Source organism: Aspergillus pseudonomiae (assembly GCF_009193645.1).
Source record: "Aspergillus pseudonomiae strain CBS 119388 unplaced genomic scaffold BDV37scaffold_153, whole genome shotgun sequence".
Taxonomy (NCBI): Eukaryota; Fungi; Ascomycota; class Eurotiomycetes; order Eurotiales; family Aspergillaceae; genus Aspergillus; species Aspergillus pseudonomiae.
The window spans coordinates 1-18859 of record NW_022476145.1 but is presented as its reverse complement, the minus strand read 5'-3'; the positions used below and the strand labels follow the sequence as shown (position 1 = coordinate 18859).

Below are 18859 nucleotides of genomic sequence, written 5' to 3'. Positions count from 1 at the left end.
TAATTTAGTGTTGTCTTCCCCTCAGCCTATGAATGAGCCTCGGTCAACGCTCGTGACTCTGGAAGGTGGGAAAGGAATTTGACACCCGACAATCTTAGCACAGACACTCCGTTCGCATGCCCCTTCCCCCCTCCTCATGTCTCTTGGCTTTGGCCCCAGCTCCGCTTTCAAGCATTATAGGGCCTTTAACTTGACCGCATCCATGGAAAATTTGTTTCTGTCTGCAGGCTAGAACGAATCAGTGGATTACAGAATCATAGTGATGGGCGACCCTCGTGCATATTCCGCAGTTACCCGACTCTCTATTTGACTGATCAGAAATAAAAGCTGCAAGTTTCTAGATGCTATGCCTGGTGTTCCATCCTGATGATGCACCCTTTATCGACAGGGGCTCATTTGGGGGGAGGATCGCAGCCCTAGTGTATCGAGTACCAAGGAGCTCTGCGAGATAGCCTTTAAGCAATCAACGAAAGAAAACAACCAAACATCTGCAGTCGGCTCTGGACCCCACCGACTGCAGGAACACCGCCACTTCAATACCAAAACAACATCACTGTGACCAACGCTGCCAAGCCCACAGACTGCGCCAAGTACCAAAAACATTTCTCCTTTTTCTCCTAGCCACGTTGAGGAGGGTTAGGTCGCATATCTTAGGTTCAGCCTTTGGAGATATGAAGGCGCGGTAAAGGGCAAAAATTTCCCAGCCAAGGCTGTCTAAGTAGGATTCGCAGGTCGATGTTGCCAGACTTGCATTAGTAGTGCAGTTGACCGCTTGTTTTCGAGGTCTTCTCCTTCATTATTATTCGATATTGATGTGCCATGCCGGCCGAATCGGAACTGAAGGGAGGCTTGAGCTTAGGATCTAGTCCAACATGCAGATGGAATTCGCAACCTGTAGTGGAGAGTTGCCTTCTATGATTTTTTGAGCGTTTCCCGCACGCGACTCTGCTGAGGGGTCTCCTCCAACTCGATCTTCGTGATATGCTGACCGGGCACGACCACAAGACCAATAAATCGACTTGTCATATTCACTCTGACATTCTCGGAGGCTGCGCCTATCGTGGAGTCTTGGTTTTCTGCGTCAGTGGCAGCATCTCGAACTGCCGATGGGCTCGGAAAGCGATATTCGTATGTGCTCGCGAGGATAATATTTCGCGCCTAGATACGTTCTGCAGTCAGCAACTATCCTGGTCTTCGTATTCCGTGCTTTCTTTTTCCGGTTCTCTTTTCGTCCGATCGATAATCAGATAATGGTTTGCACAGGGTCACTTACCGAATCTGTACACTTGAAAGCGCCCACGAAAATACGCGTGTCTGTCGCGTGGACTCGCAGTGTTTGACCAATCAAGGATTCCAAATACTGGACGGCTTGGTTGTCATCCATGGTGCCCCTTTCGATTTAACCAACCTGTAAAAAAGTAAGATCGGCCACCAAGAAAAACCACCGCCCGTTCTGGGCTGTTCTTCGCAGAGTCGTTCAAGACAATTAAGAGAAAACGGGCGGGGCAACGGTGCTAGGCAGAAAGAACGATGATCTCTAGCAACGCTAATGATTCAGTTGGCCGTATGAGTTCTGGGGCCTAGTGGCCTTGTCGGGGCGATAGTCCAGTAGGTACAGTGTTGAGTTTGGAAAAGCCGCGCGCGAGAGAGAATCTTACACAGTAGCAAAGGCTCCCCGCAATTACGTTTACGCATGTGACATACAATGAAACATTTAATCTGGAACACCAACAGAGCAAGTGACCTTCCAACACCTAAATACGAAGCTAAATCAAAATTTCATTTCCCCGCATTTATTCTATTTCCACTCAAGTTCGTGTTTTCTTTGGTTGTCCTCGTTCGTCCTCGAAATGGAAGTACAGACTACGCTGTGAAATTACGTAGCACTTCTGTGTTACGCGAGGTGTTCATTCCATGATGCCTAGGATATATGCTTTTCATAGGCTTGCTTTGAGCAAAGAAAATGGACCATACCACTGTGATACAGCTAGGTTAAGGACTGCAACTTTGGTTATATTAGACCCGCAGCCAGCATTCAATTGACCCCGTCAATTCAACGCAGGACATGCACATAGATATTTTGTATTAACCTTACAGAATGGCTTGAAACATCAACATCAATCACGAAGATATTAGGAAATAAATCCAATAATGACCAGCAATTGTTGGATTTCCCGGGAAACGCATATCAATCGTCAGTGGGTATAAAGTAGTATGAAGGAATTTTGCACGGATCATTGACAATCGGCTGTCATATCACAGCCATCCCGATCCTCTATTCCATCTGGTGGAATTTTCAACAGAGTCGTTGCTTCCAGAGTTCATCCGCATCTCCATATCAACCGTGGTATCTTGTGAGGATGGGCTAGCCGCACTACTGCCGATTGAGGCGACGTTGGAAATTGTGTCGAGATCGTGGCGTTTCAAGAAACTATTATTGGTTCGTGGGATATTGTCTGTTTGTTGCTTCACATGCTTGGACCCGGGTTGGGAGGATAACGGACGGGAGGGTTGGAAGAATTTATGCAGCGTTTGTTGTCGTGGATCGACGATTTCTGATGGAAGCGAATCTGACTCCATGTCCTCATCTATAGTCTCATCCGCATGAGGAATCGGTCCTTGCTGCTGTTGGGCAGTGAAGAGCCAGCGGAGCGTATTTTCTACCATCGTTAGCCGAAGCCTGACACAGGCCTCACTCAAGGTACAAAGTACACACCATATACAATTTTATCATCCGGCCGGTCGTTCCTATAGCGCTTCCGTGTCCGACTATTGAGATGTTTTGGGGAGTCGTCCATCATCAATGACCGTCCTGCGATGACTGGCGCCGCATCAGGAGAATAGACTCCCGAGAATGAAGCCTTGCGCTTGAGCGACATATTCTGTTGACGGCCGTCTCGGGTTTGCAGGGATGTGACTGGTGTTGGAAATTGAAAGTTGGAAGCCGTCTATTAGGGTGGATCGTGTGACAGGCAAGTATCTGACAGACAATCCCAACTTATGTCAATCTAAGGCTTGTATCTTGATTGAATTATTGAGAATAACAAGGTATTGTCCTTGCAGGAGCACGCGAGGGGGTAATCTGACTGCACGATCGAATAATGGATTCAGTTGAAGGCTAATAACAGGGCCGGGTTCAGCCCTTTAATGTGGTTGGTGGAAAGCGCGTCGCGTCCGTTCCTGGCGTAGCGTTACCGTTCACAAATTATGCGCTTTTCCTTATTCGGCTTAATTGGTATCACTGGGTAGGTGGAAATGGAGCGTTCTCTCCCATCAACACCTGAACAGCCTATATACTATTTAATAGTATTACAGTGAGATGGCTTGTTGATCTGGGAATAGGGAGAGATAACCAACGTCTCCTGTACCTTAACGTTGCCTTCCAACCACGCGATCCCTTCACATTTGGGAAACGATCTTACCTTGTTTAACGTCAATTTCGACGAAGTCAGACCGCCTTGCAGTTCAAAACTTCCTTTTTTTAACTTCTGTATCGTTGTCTATCTAGATTGCTCCCCCCAATGGGTGACTTGGGTCTGGTGTTGAAGCGTTGCAGTCTAGAATCACCCATGTTATGCTAGGGGAAGCAAAGGGAAGAGAAAACAGAGTCTACTGCCGTAGTTGTGTAGAATTACAGCTAAATTGATCGTAACTGTCTCTCCATAGTGGATCTTTCTTAGGCATTTCACCATGGACCTACGTTCATGCTTCATTCAATCTTGCTGTTAAGTGGAAGGATCGGCATGCCGCCTTCAATCTCGGCATGCCGCGGCGTTGTGGTGAACCTTAGGCAGTCCACTTAATGACGAAGAGGTCCCGCTTCCCCGCTTCTATCCTAGTATCAAGCAACGAAGGTTAACTAATACAACTTCACCACTGCAGCCTTCTATTGTATTGTTCGCTCTACTCTGCTCTTTTTGGTACAAAGTTATACAATATGCAGTCACGGGAAGCTTCTCATGCTGGTTCCTGGTATTCTGATAGCCAACGCACTTTAACCCGTCAGCTTGATGAATGGCTCGCCCAAGTTCCAAATAGGATCGAGGGCATAGGCTCCCTGCCAGTGCCTGGTGCACGAATAATAATTGCTCCGTATGTACTGGAGAATATTCTTTGCACCTTACCTTGTCAATTCGATTGCTGATCCCTCAGACATGCGGGCTACGCATACTCTGGGCCCTGTGCCGCCTATGCATACAAGGCTCTGGATCTTTCGAAAGCGTACGTGCCACGTCCCTACCGGAATTTGGATTAGCTCTAAGCTCTACTGGAAATAGCAAGCGGATTTTCATTCTTGGACCATCTCACCATCATTACCTCTCGACCCTCGCTCTCCCTGAACTTACTTCGTACTATACCCCGCTTTCCGACGAGCCTCTGCCACTTGACACGGACCTTATCGCGAAGCTACTCTCAACCAAAGCAGTCAAATCTAACGGGTCCACTGTTAGCTTCACAACTATGTCACGATCTATTGATGAGGATGAACACAGCATAGAACTTCATTTACCGTACATCCACCGTCTTTTGCAGCTCCATTTCCCAAATAAACCCACCTCCCAGTACCCACCACTTGTGCCGATCATGGTTGGAAGTACTTCAACATCTACTGAGAGTGCTTTTGGAGCCCTTCTGGCTCCGTATCTGGAGGACCCCGCCAACGCTTTTGTCATAAGTTCAGACTTCTGCCACTGGGGTTTGCGTTTCCGCTACACATACTACGTTCCCCAGGCACCAAAGCCGGGGCCAAAGCTCCCACTTTCTGCTAACTCTTTACCTCAGCCAGGAGACAATATCAGTAGCGTAGAGGATAAAATGGAATCGGTATCTACGGGCCAAGCTTTGCAGCGGCGAGATCGTATCTCAAATCGAGAGCCAGCGATCCATGAGAGCATCTCGGCCTTCGATATCGCGACTATGGCAGCCATAAGTACCGGCGTCACTGCTAATTTCTTGGATACAATCCAAACCACTGGCAATACAGTTTGTGGCCGGCATCCAATTGGCGTTATTATGGCTGCTGTTGAGGAAATTACGAGCCAGGAAGAAGGGAAAAAGGGTAAATTCCATTTTGTCAGATATGAGAGAAGCTCGGATGCAGTTGATGTCGACGATAGCTCCGTGAGTTACGTCTCTGCATTTGCTGTGCTATAAGCTACTTGGCTCTCTCATTTCCTGTTTGGCCCCCCAACCTACTCGGGGTTTGTTCCCTTCTCTTATAGCTTAGCATGTCTGTCATATTGCTTTGGAAGAACGCATCTCTACTCTGTTGCCCTGTGACTAAGTACCTAAGGTTGCTGGTAGCAATTGATTACGATTTAGTTGGCATGTAACCCCCTTCACACCATCATACCTTAGCACTGACACTGTGGATTGTTTGGCATCTTCCGTCCAGTGTCCCCATACCCCCCCGTCACATATAGACATCATTGGCCCAATTGCACCGCTTCCTGCCATTGCTTTCTCTGGATAGTATGTGTGTGTGTGACGTGAATGCTACCCACAGACAGGCAGAGTCATTCCGTCGCTAAGAATTGATGGGGGAGAGAGAATGCTCTCCCCGACGACTGACCGACGGCTACCCACTTCAACTTACCTAACTCCAAGCCCTACTATTGATGCTGGAATCTGTTGGTGAACATGGCGAATGAAGCCACATTGACTGATTGGCGCCGGAAATACTTAATAAACTTAAACCCAGGAGAATTTAAGAATCACATGGCCGGACGATCAACGGATAAACATCAGATGTTACACTGCTCTGTGCGAGAAGTCGGCCAACACTGCGCCCCTACGCGGGATGACCAGTCGAATTCAGTACCAGTCCGAGGACTCGAGGAAAAGCCGCAAGGGTGATACACCGAGAGTCTTCTTATAGATGACGTTATTACCATGGTCCTCGACTGTCTGGTGATGGTATCGCGTGGCTGGCTTGTTAGGAAATTCTTACCCCGCAATCTCGATCTGCGATATTGGAAACCTGATCTCAAGGATCAATTAACATATGCAGCCAATACATCTCGAGTAGTACTCTTATGCCCAATGTACACTATTGGGTGCCTGTGCGCTGGTCAATTTTCTCTCGCTGTCATGTGTCCATCCCGGTTGTTCATTCTGCTCAGTCTATGGTGGACCACATAATGGCAAGGAACGCCTCAACTTTATCCTGGGCCAACCAATTGAAGGGGGTAATATATAACTTGACTAGAATGTTACATCCGAAATGATCGACGTTAGGGCTAATGGATTGTTCTACAGACGTACACATCCTTCTAGGGCCGTGCCCCCTCGGATATACCCGTATCACTAACGAAGTTATTGTACGTGAAGCTCGATTTTGCATGAATTGAGAAGCGAAGTGACTTACTTTTATTCGTTTGACTTGAAGCCACGCCTGACTGTAACCGTCAACCTGCCTGGAGCGACTCTGCCAATAGCGAAGTGGCCTGGGGCTCCAATGGGTTACTATCAGCACCCAAGTCAGTCCGAGAACAAGTCCAGTGGTGGACACTGACAAGTTTGGTCTTACATCGCTAATATCTCACCGTGAACTCTGTGCCATGTGATGGAGATTCAGTTGCTCGTGTTACAATTCGAACCTCCTGATCATGAAGCCCCCTTGTTGGCTTCAAGCCAGGGGGCAAGTTGTGGTCAAGATAAAAGGGAGGCCAACGTGCAAAGGAATGCTTCAATTCTATGGCAAATCACGGCAAAACAGTATTGCATTATTCAGGACAATGCCCAGATAGTGTCCGTATTGGCTCCTTACAAAGCAAACTTCATCTTCATCGTTTTCCTTGCACTCCTTTACTGTCCGTTCTGCCATCCATTTTCCAGGTACCCTGCCTTTGTAGAACTCATTCTAATCCCTCTATTTTTGTTCAATTGCTCCCTTCCCCATACTTATCTGTTCTCCCTTATCCTCTGAAGAAGAGCAATTGACACCTCAGAGGCCATGCTTCCGAGAATGCTCCCCTTAGTCCTCGCAGGCTTCTTAGCATTGGTCGCTGCCACACCAGTGGCACAGCATATGGCTAATAATACGGCGACGGACAAACTCGTGTTTTGCCATTTCATGGTTAGTAAGAAGAAAATCCATGGCCGGAACCGCAAACCCCGAGTCTAATCATCACAGATTGGAATTACCAGCAACAGACAAAGCGCTGCCGACTATGACGACGACATGAAGCGTGCGAAAGCCCTGGGCATTGACGCATTTGCACTGAATATCGGTGTAGATCCGTACACAGATGCTCAGCTTACCTTGGCCTATGAGTCTGCTGCCAAGAATGACATGAAGGTCTTCCTGTCGTTTGATTTCAACTGGTACAACACCGGGCAGGCCAGCGCCGTGGGCGCAAAGATCAAGCAGTATGCAAGTCTGCCAGCTCAACTTCTGGTGGACAACAAAGTCTTTGCATCCTCCTTTGCAGGCGACAACCTCGATATCCCTGCCATGCAGTCCGCTGCTGGAACGGATGTGTTCTTCGCTCCGAATTTCCACCCTGGTGTTGGAGATTTTAATGCAATCCAAGGAGCATTGAACTGGATGGCTTGGGATAATAACGGCGAGAACAAGGCCCCGACCCCTGGCCGTAACGTTACTGTCGCTGATGGCGACAAGGCATATGTCGATGCTTTGAACGGGAAGCCATATATTGCGCGTAAGTTCCACTGATGGCATCTTCGCTACTCACGGAACGTCAGAACTGACAATCAACAGCTGCTTCTGGTTGGTTCTTCACTCACTTCGGGGGTGAGGTGTCCTACAGTAAGAACTGGGTTTTCCCTTCTGATCTTCTCTGGTATGATCGATGGCAACAGATCCTGAGCCTCCGTCCGCGTTTTGTGGAAATTGTAACCTGGAATGATTATGGTGAGTCGCACTATATTGGGCCGTTGGCTTCACCCCATACAGATGACGGGGCGTCCAAATGGGTCATGGATATGTGAGTGGTCTCGGCATCTAAAATATGAGCACAGACTAACGGTCTACTATAGGCCACACACCGGTTGGCTCGAGATGTCCAAGCCTTTTATAGCTGCGTATAAAGCCGGAGACAAATCAGTCGATAAGTATATTACAGACGAAAAGTTGATCTACTGGTACCGACCTACCCCGAGAGATGTCAACTGCGACTCCACCGACACCACCATGGAAGGGAATCCCAATAACTCTAGCGGCAATTTCTTCCGGGGTAAACCCAACGGGTGGGAAACCATGCAAGATGCAGTGTTCGTCGTTGCATTGCTCAAATCACCTGCTACGATTGCAGTTTCTTCTGGAAAGAACAGCAAGACCTTCGAGGCTCAGACCGGTGCCAGCGCCTTCACCATGCCGATGGGTGTCGGCCAACAAAAGTTCGCTATTACACGTGATGGTAAGAGCATCATGGAAGACACAAGCCTGAAGGATATTGTGGATACTTGCATCTGTGGGATCTACAATTTCAACCCATATGTGGGGACTGTCCCCGCTGAAAGTACTATCGACAAGCTCGAACCCGCTGGCCTTGCAATGCTCAGTCAAGGATTGAAGGTACCGTGCCCCACAAATACCCTGGGAGCCAGTGGCCCTCGTGTTACTCCCTGAGGCGCACTTTTCTCTCTCTGGAGGTCCATGTTCCACAGTTCTGTTTTGTTACTGAAGAGTGTCCACTTGTCCACTTGATTGATCTTTCGAAGAGGTTCTCACAATCGCTCAGACATCGATGATATACATAGTGTATATAGCAAGAGCATCGCTCACGCCAGTCATTCTTTACTTGAAGAGTAGTTTATTGGAACAACGCTCCTTAGATATGGGATTGAAGCTGGTGACATATGTTTTTGTTATTGTTATAGCCTGCGAAAGTGAAACACAGATCAGTTATACCGCAATTCAAGCCAAGCTATGCCGTCTCACTTGTATAAAAGAGAAACACGGCAAGATAAGGAAAAGCATGATGCAGATAAAAGATCTTACTATAATCGGTCTTTGATACCCGTGACCGTAAGAATAAAGGACACATACATCAGGCCACCAGCCCCGATGCGGCAAGATGATTGGCCTGAGGCTATCTTAGTACTTGACTCTTAATTCCGTCTACTATCTATTATCTATCTAACCAGCCCGCGGACGATAAGCATATCTTCACCGACTCTTCTACTAGTTCAGAAGTGAATTGTTCTTCTGCGAGTCCAGTCCGATTGCTTGATACGGACCCGAGTGGCTTTACTCGCACTCGGGTCCAAAATGGAAGTTCAACTAGAGAGTGCACACTTCACCCTCTTTTTATCATTCCCTCTCTCTTCCCTTCCCTGGCTAGCATTATCTTCTACCTATATTTCACAATGCCATATCCACCAATCCGTCCCCAGGTAGGGGCCACATTTACCCCAACAGTCCATCACGACACATACTCCGCCATCAACCCAGTAATCTGCCAGGGCAGCGTCGGGAAATCCGTCCTCGTCACTGGTGCCGGGAAGGGCATGGGACGCTGCACTGTGGTGTCATATGCAAAATCCGGGGCGTCCCGCATCGCAGTCTGCGCTCGAAAGATAGACGAAGCACAGGCTGTTTGCGATGCGGCTCTTGAAGCTGTTCGGCAGGCCGGGTTAACGACCTCACTGCAGATGCTTCCGCTCGAGATGGATGTGTGTGATCAACGCAGTGTTGCTGCTGCTGTCGCGATCCTAGAGTCATCCTAGAACGGGAGGCTGGATATTCTGGTTAACAATGCCGGGTATCTAGCCGAGTTCCTCCCCTTGGCTGAGGGAGACGGGGATGACTGGTGGCGAACTTGGGAGGTCAATGTTCATGGGTGGTATAATGTTACAAAAGCCCTGCTTCCCCTATTGCTGGTGGGTAAAGACAAGACAATCGTCAACGTGTCGTCTGTTGGGTCGCTAGCCTTGACCCCGGGCGCGAGTGCATACCAAGCATCAAAGTTTGCCTTGAATCGGTTGACGGAGTATCTGATGCAATGTGACTAGCTTCACCGCACGTTTAAGTCCATTCATAGATAATATATTTGTCTGCTACTCAACTAATGTAGTAGCGTTTACGTCCAGAGGATCTCATCGCTCATTCCGACGATCTGACGATCTCCCACAATTTCGATCGACGCAATTGGCGTCCAGTGCCTCCTTCTGTGCTGCCGACAGCTCTATTATGCTACAGTTTTCTTCCACTCGCGAAGCAGCCGTGGCTCCCGGTATGGGAATAATGTTGCCACAGTTGCCCTGGTTTGAGTGCGAGCGGATCCAGGCAAGGGCCAATTGCGCCGGCGTGACGCCACGCTCTTTGGCAAAAAGCTTAACCTTATCGACCAGCTCGAGGTTTTTATCAAAGTTCTACCTCTCGTTAGTTCTTTTATGTCAGGCTGAACTGAGGGATAGAAAAGATCGATATACCTCTGGCTGGAATCTGCCAAACATATGCCACATGTCGCCCTTGGGAATATCCTCTAGCTTGGTGACCTGTCCTGTCAGGAAACCATAGCCCAGCGGAGCGTACGTGAGGATCGTAATACCATGCTGCTTGCACGCATGCGCCACGCCATTGGTGAGCATATCAGTGCTCCACAGCGAAAACTCGATCTCAACAAAGCTAATCTGGTAAACAGCAGCCGCACGATGAAGTGTCCTGGTACCGACTTCTGACAGACCTACGGCATCGATCTTGCCCTCCTCCACGAGTTCCTTTAGGGCGCCCACGGTCTCCTCGACTGGCACCTCCTTGTCTATGCGGGCAGGGCCAAAGACGTTGATTTTCTTGAACTCGCCGAGGATGGCCTGGCACGCTTCGTAGCTGGCGCGTACACCTGCCCGGGTTGTCTGCGGCTTGAAGTTGACGGGGTCGAAACAGGCGCGAATGAAAAGCTGGACCTTGGGTGCGTCTTCGGGATACTTCTCAAAGTATCGGCGCAGCAGCCACAACCCAGTCGTGGGAGGCTCCGGGTCCATGCCGTAGATGGATGAGCTAGACCAAATGGTGGCGCCACCCGCGATGGCAGCTTTCATGGCGGCAAAGGCTTGCTCGTCAGGAGTGACCTTGGGGCGCCATGTCATGCCTAGGAGGCCGAAGCCGGTGTGGGGGAGGAATCGTGAGATAGTCATAATGTTTGTGCTAATCTTGGTTTCACGTTGTTTGGACTTTGAAAGAAGAAGCACAGTTGACCATCTCATATCCAGCGGCACCCAGCGGCCATATTATAGAGCCATTGGGCACTAGGCAGGGATGGGTCGGATTTAGCCCGGGCTTACTGTAATTCCATAGGTAGGATCCGGATGCCGCCATATAGTTCCTTGGCTTGAACCCGGGTAGTTCTGAGCTCTACTAGTCTTGTATTGGCATACCATTGGGGCTGAGTAACAAGAGCCCGAGTAACGTAGGGCCGAGTGATGTAGCGTCCAGGCCGTAGTTGTGGCGGCATCGCATTTCCCAATAAAGAAAAAAAGCAACCCGCGGGCCGACAGCTCAGCACGCTGTATATACTAGATCGGCAACGATGGCCACTCCTGATGTTGCTATTTTGGTCCAGCAGATTGACGCCGTGCTGCAAACGCAGCCCAAACTGCCGGATGAGGAGCGATGCCAGTTGCGCGAAGCAGGCCGCAGGCTCAGCCTCGCCATGGAGATTCCTGTGGACAGTATCCATCGGATAGCATATGCAGTAGGTAGTTGGCCATGTACTATGTATTAGACAGCTATGTTAGCATCCCCTGCTGCCTTTGTAAGTGGGCCTCGCGCAGGTAGGCGTCAATCTCCGGCTGTTTGAGATGATTCGCGACAGTGTGTCATCACATGCTGAGCTGGCTATCAAAGCCAAGGTTGATCCTGTTCTAATGAGTAAGTATTTGCCGCTTTTCTGATCCTCCTGGCTATGTGGACCACAACTTATTGTTTGTCGATTAGGGAGGTTGCTGCGGTATTATCAGTCTGTGGGTATGATATCGCAGCTGGGCACCGACACTTTTGTTGCCAACAACGTCACAAATAATGCCCTCGCTTCAGATATGGGGAGATCTGGGATATACATGCAGTGGGAACACCTTCCACGCCCTTCATTTTGTGTATTTTCATCAAAAATGCTAACAGGAGGGCAGAGTAGATGTCCTAGGCCGTTCCATGCTGGCCTTTCCCCAGTTCCTGCGCAGTACCAACTACCGTAACCCTTCTAACCCCAATGAGACGGCCTTCTATTTGGGTATGCAGACGGATCAGGATCTCTTTAAGTGGCTCGAAAACCACCCGGACTACTCTGTCAATTTCAACACGTGGATGTTACAGTAAAGAAATTAGACTAATTAACTTCGATTGTTAAAATTATAAGGATAATACAAAGCTAACTTATTCTAAACAAGGTATAGTTATTAATAAAGGGAATTTTCTTAAGATTATAAAAGGATTATTTTTATTATACTATTAAATATTGGTTCCCTAGGTTAATAGATTATACCAAGTAATATTTTTAAGAAATATGTGGAGAAAGAATAGAACGATATATATCTTTATATTAAGATAAAAGATATGATTTAAGAAGATTTAGCTTAGTAAAATTTTTTTTCATAGGGTTAAAATCCAGTGAGTACAGTAGTACTGTTATTTGCATGTCTCAATTCCGCTATGATTCATATTTCTGCCATGATTTTTGAATGCTTGGGAGTTCCCCATATAGTATGAATATCGTGTCCGACCCCGATTTGGCCTTGTTTCTTTAAACCGCGCGCTTACTGTCGGTACGAATTTCCCCTCACTCGGTAGCCACATACACCCCGACAGTTCTATCTCGCGTGATTGATTTCCTCGTTTTCACTGTCTGATCTGCACTGGTCAGCTGGCTGTTCGTTGTGCTAGTGCTCTACCCTCAGCTACTACTCCATCGACTTTCTGGTGGTTATATCGTGAAGACCATGATCTGTTAAAATGCCGTCAGACAAGTGAGCGGTCGTCAGCATTGGGGGATTTCCGTATCGTATCTACTCATCCCTTATTCCTCGGTATCCAATTATTCCTCAGAATATCTCTACAAATATCCAGCGGGATGGCGAGGATTAAACAAGGAGTGTTTTCCTGGGAGGACGTGCTGGCTCAACGGTATCAATGTAGGCGATATCTCATCTCTCCATATACATATCCCCTTCAATCTCAAGTGCCGAACTTGCGTACTCCTCAAAGCCTTGGGCGTACTCTCCGCCATATAACAGGTTCAAACCTCACAACAAATGGAATGGAAGATGGGTGCAATAGAGCCACTGCTACGATTACGTGCTAACCTACGAAGATAACAAACCAGCCGCATTGCCCAGATCCAGAAGAGCCAGCGCGATTTCGAGTCGAACCCAAACTGAGAAACAGTCAGGTCCCGCAACAGAAGGGACCATACAGGTACAGAGTGACCTGTTGGCAAAGCTATCTCCCGAGCTCCGCCTCATGATCTGGGAGATGGTCTTGGGTGGATTGCGCATACATATTGTACAACGGTCCGATCGCCGAATGAGCCACGTGTTATGCCCTCTTACGAGTACCTGCGACATCTGTCGGGGGGATTCGCCGCAGCCGGTAAAGGGGAGGGCTCGAATGATCGGTAACCTGTTGGGGCTTCCGATGACCTGCAGGCAGATGTAAGTTGGCTCGTGCCTACCACGGTAGCTTGACGGATATCTTATCGCACGGGATTAACTGTGTTTCTAGTTATCGCGAATCTATCCATATGCTTTACACCATGAATACCTTCGAATTCAGTAATACTTGGTCACTCACTTACCTCCGCCCGACTATACCCCCGGACCTCTGGGACGCAATCCGCGAAGTTGAACTTCGCTGGGCCTTCCCAGGCCACTGGCTCCCTAGCAAGGACCCCGTCAAGACGATCTACTTCTCCGCTGGCCGGCAGCAGTGGGTTGAGACTTGCAAGGCCTTGACACGGATGAAGAGTCTTCAGTCATTCACGCTCCAGCTGAGCGGCAGCTGGTTCTGCGAACCGGTGGAGAAGATCCCTATCTTCCTGGAACCGTTGCGAGATCTGAACCTAAAGCAAGGGTGGAAGCTGCAGTTACCCAAGCAGCCGTATTATGTCAAGGAGGCCCGGAATGTAGATGGCGATCTGCGTAAGAAAGGTATTGAGTGTTTGGTTCGAGCGGCGTAAGCCAGAGCCGTCGTACGGTCTCGTACCTGCTACCTTTAATTCTTATCTGAGTTGTTGGATTCATCAAGACCGGTCCCGGATCGGTGCTTCACGGCCATTCTACGAAATCAGTAGGTATATACACCGCAGGTCAGCCGTACATATTGGTAGTATATACCGACGCAAACAGAGGAGCCGTCCAAACTGTTCGGCATCATCCCAAACAGGTAAGGACTAGATCTAATGATGGATACATAACAATCATACATTCGAAAAGACGATAATTAACACCCCCGGCTACTCCGCCGTCTACTCCGGAGTAATATCAGTGTAGTGGGGCAGAAAGGACCTTTATATATCAACCGCCAGCTACCATACGCCCACGATGACCCCATCCCGGAGTCCAAGCACGTGCGCCCCGTTCTTGGCCCGAAGGCGCAAATAGCCTAAATTGCCGGGAATGAGACGACTTCTTGCCGCTATTAATTCATGCAGCCGAGTCAAGGCGGAGGGGTTCTCTGTGGCGCCCGGTTTGGGGGATGTTATCAGATGTAATGCAGGTAATTCGAGGGCATCCGAGCACCAGCGCCCAGAGCTGATCGACGGCTGATTCCCGGATTAGGAAGCTTCTCGTCTTAATGGATTGTGTACCATGTTGATACCATCAACCCAAGTCACGTATTACCAACAAGTACTTGATCAGTGATACGTAGTTGATATAACTTTTACGTTCACCAAGTTCAACTAGTTCATGTTCCCTATTAATTTCATAACTAGTAGGAAGTTCCTTGGCCACTGTTACAACTCAGTTCCGTTCCCAGGGTGGTCCGGAATTATCCAACCCAAAACCCAACCCCAACCCAGGGAAAACGAACCACCCAGCCCAATCCAGTCCAGCCCAGACCATTCCCGCCCAAGTCAGGAACCAGCCCATACCTTGTTTTCACATCTGTCCCAAAAGTAAAAGAGAAAAAGTCAGATATCAGGTGACAAACTAATTACAATAATAATAATAATCCTAAACTCAACCAAGTAGAATGCACCGTATAACAACATCAAAGAAAGAAAGAAAAAAAAAAAATAAACAAACATATACATGTATAAATAAATAAATAAGAAAAAAAAAATCCACATTCGGACCCGACACCCAATCAACCCAGCCAGTCTCAGGTGACCACATCCCAAAACGGACCGGCGCGTTGCAGATCGCAGTTACTATATATAGCTATACATAGTACGTAGTACTATTATAGGCCAAACCGGCGCCTTAAGTCCAGGGACCGACGTGGCCACCGACCGCGGACCCGCTCTCTCAATCGCGGGGGATTAGGAGGCGTTCGGGTTTGACGGATCACGGCTTGGGATTCTGCATATCGTAATTAAACTTGTAATGGGGCCCAGGGTCTAGTGGGTTCTCCGTTTGGTGTGGTTTTGGCTGTCTCGGATTTGCGCTTTTCTTGGGTCTGGCTTATTTGGACCCTGTTTTTCTGTGTTTTGGCGCTCTTTTCTCATTTTCTTTAAATTAATATTTAATGCTTTTTTTTTTTTTTTTTTTTTTTTTTTTTTTTTTTTTTTTTTTTTTTTTTTTTTTCGCTTCCATCGTCGGTTTGACACTTGGGAGGTTTTATGAGGGATCCGTTTTGGATTGTGCAGGTTTGCAATGGTTGGTGGGGATCGGTTTCCTTTGTTTCTTTTTTCTACTAGTTTAATTATAATTTTACCTAATGTTGTGCGGCGGAATGTCGGCATGATCACCTGTTGGTGTCGGACCCTTGTCTTACTACTGCTGTGTAGTGTGTACTAGGAAGATGCACTGGTCTCAACCTTCGGTAGTTCTCGATTCCCGTCTAGGAATTGGATACGTTGTTTTTCGTTGGTCAATGAAATGGTTTATTTGACAAGAGGATCTGAGATCGCCAGGAGTCAGAACAAAAAGGGAATTTGAAAAGATGTCGAAGCCAACGTGCGACCGAAGCATCCGTGTTCTCATACAACATGGCATTGACTGGCTGACTCCAGTCTTGGCACACCGGCCAAAATAATGAGCAAAAAAAAAGGGAATCAGAAGAGAAATTAAAATTATCAGACGCCTTTCAAACCCCTGCTGAGTGCCCAAGAAAAAAAAAATAACCAATTAATGCCTTATTTCCTGAGATGCCCGTCATGATGAAATAAAAAAAGAAAAGAAAAGAAAAGAAAAAGAAAGATGAAAAGTAGAAAGTCGAGGCTCGACAAAGAATGTGTGGATATAAACCAAAGAAAAATTGAGATGTGGGTATTGTGTAGGTCAATGACCACAAAAGAGATATATCGTACTGTAACCAAGGATTGTCTGGCTATAGGTGACAAATCGTATAGCCCATGAGATAAAGAGTTTGGTTTCAATGGGATGCTGGACAAGGGTCCTAGCAAGGTGTTGTGGATAAAATAAACCCTTTCACCTTGAAGGAGGGTGAAGGGTGTCTGACCGGTAGACGATTCATTTTGGAACGCATAGGATCAATGCACTGTAACTAGCACGGGATGATCTACCCTATGATGAGCTGTGCACGTGTAATGTCGAATATAAATCCTATAACAGGCTAGCTGAATCCATCGTGTATCGTGCGTTTTATCGAAAGTCGAGCATCGAAGCACATTGACCACGTTATATCGTCTTATCGGTCGAAGATCTTGGGTTGGTTGGTTGTCAGACGGCCGTCAGAGGATTGAGCCTAGGCGACGGTTCGCAAGACGATGAGTTGATTGTAGACCCTCTATGATAGATGCAGTGCTACCGTCCGCCCTGAGAGTGGTCAGGACCAGAGTGGCCAGAGCTTCTTTGTCTAGAGGCAAGCCACTCTGCAGCTGCCTCCTGCCGTGAGAGAGGAGTCTTTTGCTCGTCCAGTCTGCCGGTCGCTTGGTTCTGAGGGAGAAGGTTGTTCAACTCTGCAGCAAGGGCAGAAGCTGTGTAATGGCGAAGTTCTTTTTCCTCGCGCTCATCCTCCTTTATCAGACGTTTTTGGTCGGTCTTAGAGAGATTCTCCCGACGCTTCCTTCGGATTTCCAAAATCACCCAATGCACGACCTCTTCAGGAGCGCGGTTCCGTGGTGCTCCATGCTTTGCTGGACTTCGTACATATCGACGAGTGACATCGGTGGCGCCATCGATCGAGAATGCAACGCAGTAGGACATCTTTCGGCCCCAGCCTGAAAACTGTTAGTTTGGAAGCCGAGCAAGTCAATTGTTCAACACGAACCTTCAGCATAGAGACGGGGCTGATCCCACGCCCCCTCACACGCATCTACATGCACCCAGCGCCTCTGATGTTCGGAGTATACTTCGGTCCAGACGTAGTCCTCCGAATTCCAAACCCATCGTACACGGCCACCAAGAGCTCTGCAGAACATGCTGAAGCAATTGGCCCATTCGCCTACACGACCCCGACGGCTCTGTAGTAGTTGCCAAACATCGGAGTAGCGAGGGAATCTCTCGTGGGCGCCGCAAGACAGTTCAGAGCATCGGTAAAGTTCTACTCGTGTTGCACCGCGAGCGGTCTCATCGGGTAAAGGTGGCGTGTTGCCCTGGGCAATTGTGGGCCGAAAGCACCGTGAGCAAGGGGGGTTGTTGACAAATTGAAAGAACGATCCTTTGAACCATCTGTGAAAGTCGCGGTTAATACTCCAAGTCATACCTATGATGAATCCAACAAATAGGCATATGCTACTCAACGCACCTCAAGAGAGACCGGATAACACAATCTTGGTATCCCCATTCGGGTCTGCCACCAACGCTAGCAGCCTGTGCCTGCAGGATTTGACTCTCTTCCTCTGCTTCTGAATATAACCGGTCGAGCGGGATAAGGGAGAGGGCCTCATCGAGAAGACCCGGGTTCTCATACTTGGTCGGGGTTACGGACAGGACGTGGAGGAGATTCCGGAATTTTAAGGATGCTTGATCCTGCGGCGGTGATGGAACAATTGGTAGCCCCTGCAACATTGAGGATTGAGTTGATGGGTATTGTTGCGGTTGTGGTGGGTACTGGGGTGACTGAAAAGAAGCTGCGGTCGGAGGAGGTGGTGGTGGTGCTCGCGAGGGATGAGGTGGTGCGTAAGGTCCAGGCGAAGACACCTGAGACGGAGACGGCGATGGTGAATGAGTACGAGCCCTCGAGTGCTCCTGCAGACGGTGGAACCTTTTATTACGCATGAGTTGTTCGAAAGCGTTGGTGAGCTCGGAGGCATCGAAGTTATTAGAGCCTTGCGCCCGTTGAGAGTGGTGTATGCTGTCGGCCATGGTGATGTGTGGTAGGGGGGTGAAGAGCACCAACGGCGATCGGTCGGACTTGACACTCCAGGTTGAATAAATCCTCAATGACTCCCTTCGGTAATGGATGTTGATCGTCCTATTCTCTCTTGTCGAAGTGGGAAAGAGAGAAGGGAGGATGGGAGAAGGGTGAGTGTGGATGTGGTTGGGTCGAGTCAGTCGTGTAAGTAAGAAGAATGATGGTCAGTGAGGTCAGTCCGTAGGGTACAATGGTCGCACAGCCCAACTAAGCGGTCGCCACGCTTGGCGCTGGTCAACGTAGTCGTGTCCGCGACTTACGACAACCACAAAGGGTGAAAATGGAATTAACGAGAGAAAGTAATTGTTCACCAGTCGTTCTTGTCAATACAATTAGAAAGGGGGGGAAACACAAAAAAACCAAAAAAAAGAGCTTCAGGTAAGTGAAGCCGAGGGGGAAAGAATTAATTAGGGGCGAAAA

The 18859-nt window shown here is 48.4% G+C and overlaps 11 protein-coding genes across 11 annotated transcripts; 7 read left to right on the top strand and 4 right to left on the bottom strand.

Moving 5' to 3' along the window:
• Positions 1-757: 757 nt before the first annotated feature.
• Positions 758-1544, bottom strand: BDV37DRAFT_55244 (LSM domain-containing protein). The gene is made up of 2 exons (XM_032090858.1): positions 1274-1544; positions 758-1158 (listed from the first exon to the last, which is right to left on the bottom strand). Exons 1-2 carry the CDS (start codon positions 1382-1384, stop codon positions 913-915), a joined length of 357 nt encoding a protein of 118 aa, XP_031934843.1. The 5' UTR covers positions 1385-1544; the 3' UTR covers positions 758-912.
• Positions 1545-2256: 712 nt separating this feature from the next.
• BDV37DRAFT_276868 (uncharacterized protein) lies at positions 2257-2879 on the bottom strand (the record flags this gene model as incomplete). The annotated part of the gene is made up of 2 exons (XM_032085643.1): positions 2257-2660; positions 2717-2879. The coding sequence occupies 2 exons, from the start codon at positions 2877-2879 to the stop codon at positions 2257-2259; spliced, it is 567 nt and encodes a 188-aa protein (XP_031934842.1).
• A 983-nt stretch (positions 2880-3862) lies between these two features.
• Positions 3863-5783, top strand: BDV37DRAFT_265491 (protein MEMO1). Its single transcript, XM_032083791.1, has 3 exons — positions 3863-4092; positions 4153-4221; positions 4278-5783. Exons 1-3 carry the CDS (start codon positions 3938-3940, stop codon positions 5152-5154), a joined length of 1101 nt encoding a protein of 366 aa, XP_031934841.1. The 5' UTR covers positions 3863-3937; the 3' UTR covers positions 5155-5783.
• A 57-nt stretch (positions 5784-5840) lies between these two features.
• BDV37DRAFT_55216 (uncharacterized protein) lies at positions 5841-6181 on the top strand. The gene has a single exon (XM_032090857.1). The coding sequence runs from the start codon at positions 5893-5895 to the stop codon at positions 6139-6141; it is 249 nt and encodes an 82-aa protein (XP_031934840.1). The 5' UTR covers positions 5841-5892; the 3' UTR covers positions 6142-6181.
• A 774-nt stretch (positions 6182-6955) lies between these two features.
• BDV37DRAFT_291949 (glycoside hydrolase family 71 protein) lies at positions 6956-8593 on the top strand (the record flags this gene model as incomplete). The annotated part of the gene is made up of 4 exons (XM_032089065.1): positions 6956-7078; positions 7136-7664; positions 7724-7949; positions 8002-8593. 4 exons carry the CDS (start codon positions 6956-6958, stop codon positions 8591-8593), a joined length of 1470 nt encoding a protein of 489 aa, XP_031934839.1.
• A 740-nt stretch (positions 8594-9333) lies between these two features.
• BDV37DRAFT_289346 (uncharacterized protein) lies at positions 9334-9693 on the top strand (the record flags this gene model as incomplete). Its single annotated transcript, XM_032088440.1, has 1 exon — positions 9334-9693. The coding sequence occupies one exon, from the start codon at positions 9334-9336 to the stop codon at positions 9691-9693; it is 360 nt and encodes a 119-aa protein (XP_031934838.1).
• A 369-nt stretch (positions 9694-10062) lies between these two features.
• On the bottom strand, positions 10063-11103 carry BDV37DRAFT_289345 (aldo/keto reductase family protein; the record flags this gene model as incomplete). Its single annotated transcript, XM_032088439.1, has 2 exons — positions 10063-10338; positions 10399-11103. 2 exons carry the CDS (start codon positions 11101-11103, stop codon positions 10063-10065), a joined length of 981 nt encoding a protein of 326 aa, XP_031934837.1.
• A 392-nt stretch (positions 11104-11495) lies between these two features.
• On the top strand, positions 11496-12280 carry BDV37DRAFT_289344 (uncharacterized protein; the record flags this gene model as incomplete). Its single annotated transcript, XM_032088438.1, has 4 exons — positions 11496-11660; positions 11740-11836; positions 11903-12029; positions 12094-12280. 4 exons carry the CDS (start codon positions 11496-11498, stop codon positions 12278-12280), a joined length of 576 nt encoding a protein of 191 aa, XP_031934836.1.
• Positions 12281-13031: 751 nt separating this feature from the next.
• Positions 13032-14135, top strand: BDV37DRAFT_276864 (uncharacterized protein; the record flags this gene model as incomplete). The annotated part of the gene is made up of 3 exons (XM_032085642.1): positions 13032-13092; positions 13272-13611; positions 13682-14135. 3 exons carry the CDS (start codon positions 13032-13034, stop codon positions 14133-14135), a joined length of 855 nt encoding a protein of 284 aa, XP_031934835.1.
• A 328-nt stretch (positions 14136-14463) lies between these two features.
• Positions 14464-15137, top strand: BDV37DRAFT_265482 (uncharacterized protein). The gene has a single exon (XM_032083790.1). It carries the CDS (start codon positions 14866-14868, stop codon positions 15076-15078), a length of 213 nt encoding a protein of 70 aa, XP_031934834.1. The 5' UTR covers positions 14464-14865; the 3' UTR covers positions 15079-15137.
• Positions 15138-16683: 1546 nt separating this feature from the next.
• On the bottom strand, positions 16684-18531 carry png1 (peptide-N4-(N-acetyl-beta-glucosaminyl)asparagine amidase). The gene is made up of 3 exons (XM_032090855.1): positions 17831-18531; positions 17354-17754; positions 16684-17303 (listed from the first exon to the last, which is right to left on the bottom strand). The coding sequence occupies exons 1-3, from the start codon at positions 18388-18390 to the stop codon at positions 16888-16890; spliced, it is 1377 nt and encodes a 458-aa protein (XP_031934833.1). The 5' UTR covers positions 18391-18531; the 3' UTR covers positions 16684-16887.
• Between the last annotated feature and the right edge of the window lie 328 nt (positions 18532-18859).

Excerpts from the sequence above, each read along its gene's own strand:
- BDV37DRAFT_55244 (XM_032090858.1), bottom strand. The coding sequence starts at position 1,384 with ATGGATGACAACCAAGCCGTCCAGTATTTGGAATCCTTGATTGGTCAA. Across the intron at positions 1,159-1,273 it reads CTTTCAAGTGTACAGATTCG|GCGCGAAATATTATCCTCGC; the intron begins GTAAGTGACCCT and ends GAACGTATCTAG.
- BDV37DRAFT_265491 (XM_032083791.1), top strand. The coding sequence starts at position 3,938 with ATGCAGTCACGGGAAGCTTCTCATGCTGGTTCCTGGTATTCTGATAGC. Across the intron at positions 4,093-4,152 it reads GCACGAATAATAATTGCTCC|ACATGCGGGCTACGCATACT; the intron begins GTATGTACTGGA and ends CTGATCCCTCAG. Across the intron at positions 4,222-4,277 it reads GCTCTGGATCTTTCGAAAGC|CAAGCGGATTTTCATTCTTG; the intron begins GTACGTGCCACG and ends TACTGGAAATAG.
- BDV37DRAFT_55216 (XM_032090857.1), top strand. The coding sequence starts at position 5,893 with ATGGTCCTCGACTGTCTGGTGATGGTATCGCGTGGCTGGCTTGTTAGG.
- BDV37DRAFT_265482 (XM_032083790.1), top strand. The coding sequence starts at position 14,866 with ATGTTCCCTATTAATTTCATAACTAGTAGGAAGTTCCTTGGCCACTGT.
- png1 (XM_032090855.1), bottom strand. The coding sequence starts at position 18,390 with ATGGCCGACAGCATACACCACTCTCAACGGGCGCAAGGCTCTAATAAC. Across the intron at positions 17,755-17,830 it reads GTTATCCGGTCTCTCTTGAG|ATGGTTCAAAGGATCGTTCT; the intron begins GTGCGTTGAGTA and ends CGACTTTCACAG. Across the intron at positions 17,304-17,353 it reads GCCCCGTCTCTATGCTGAAG|GCTGGGGCCGAAAGATGTCC; the intron begins GTTCGTGTTGAA and ends AACAGTTTTCAG.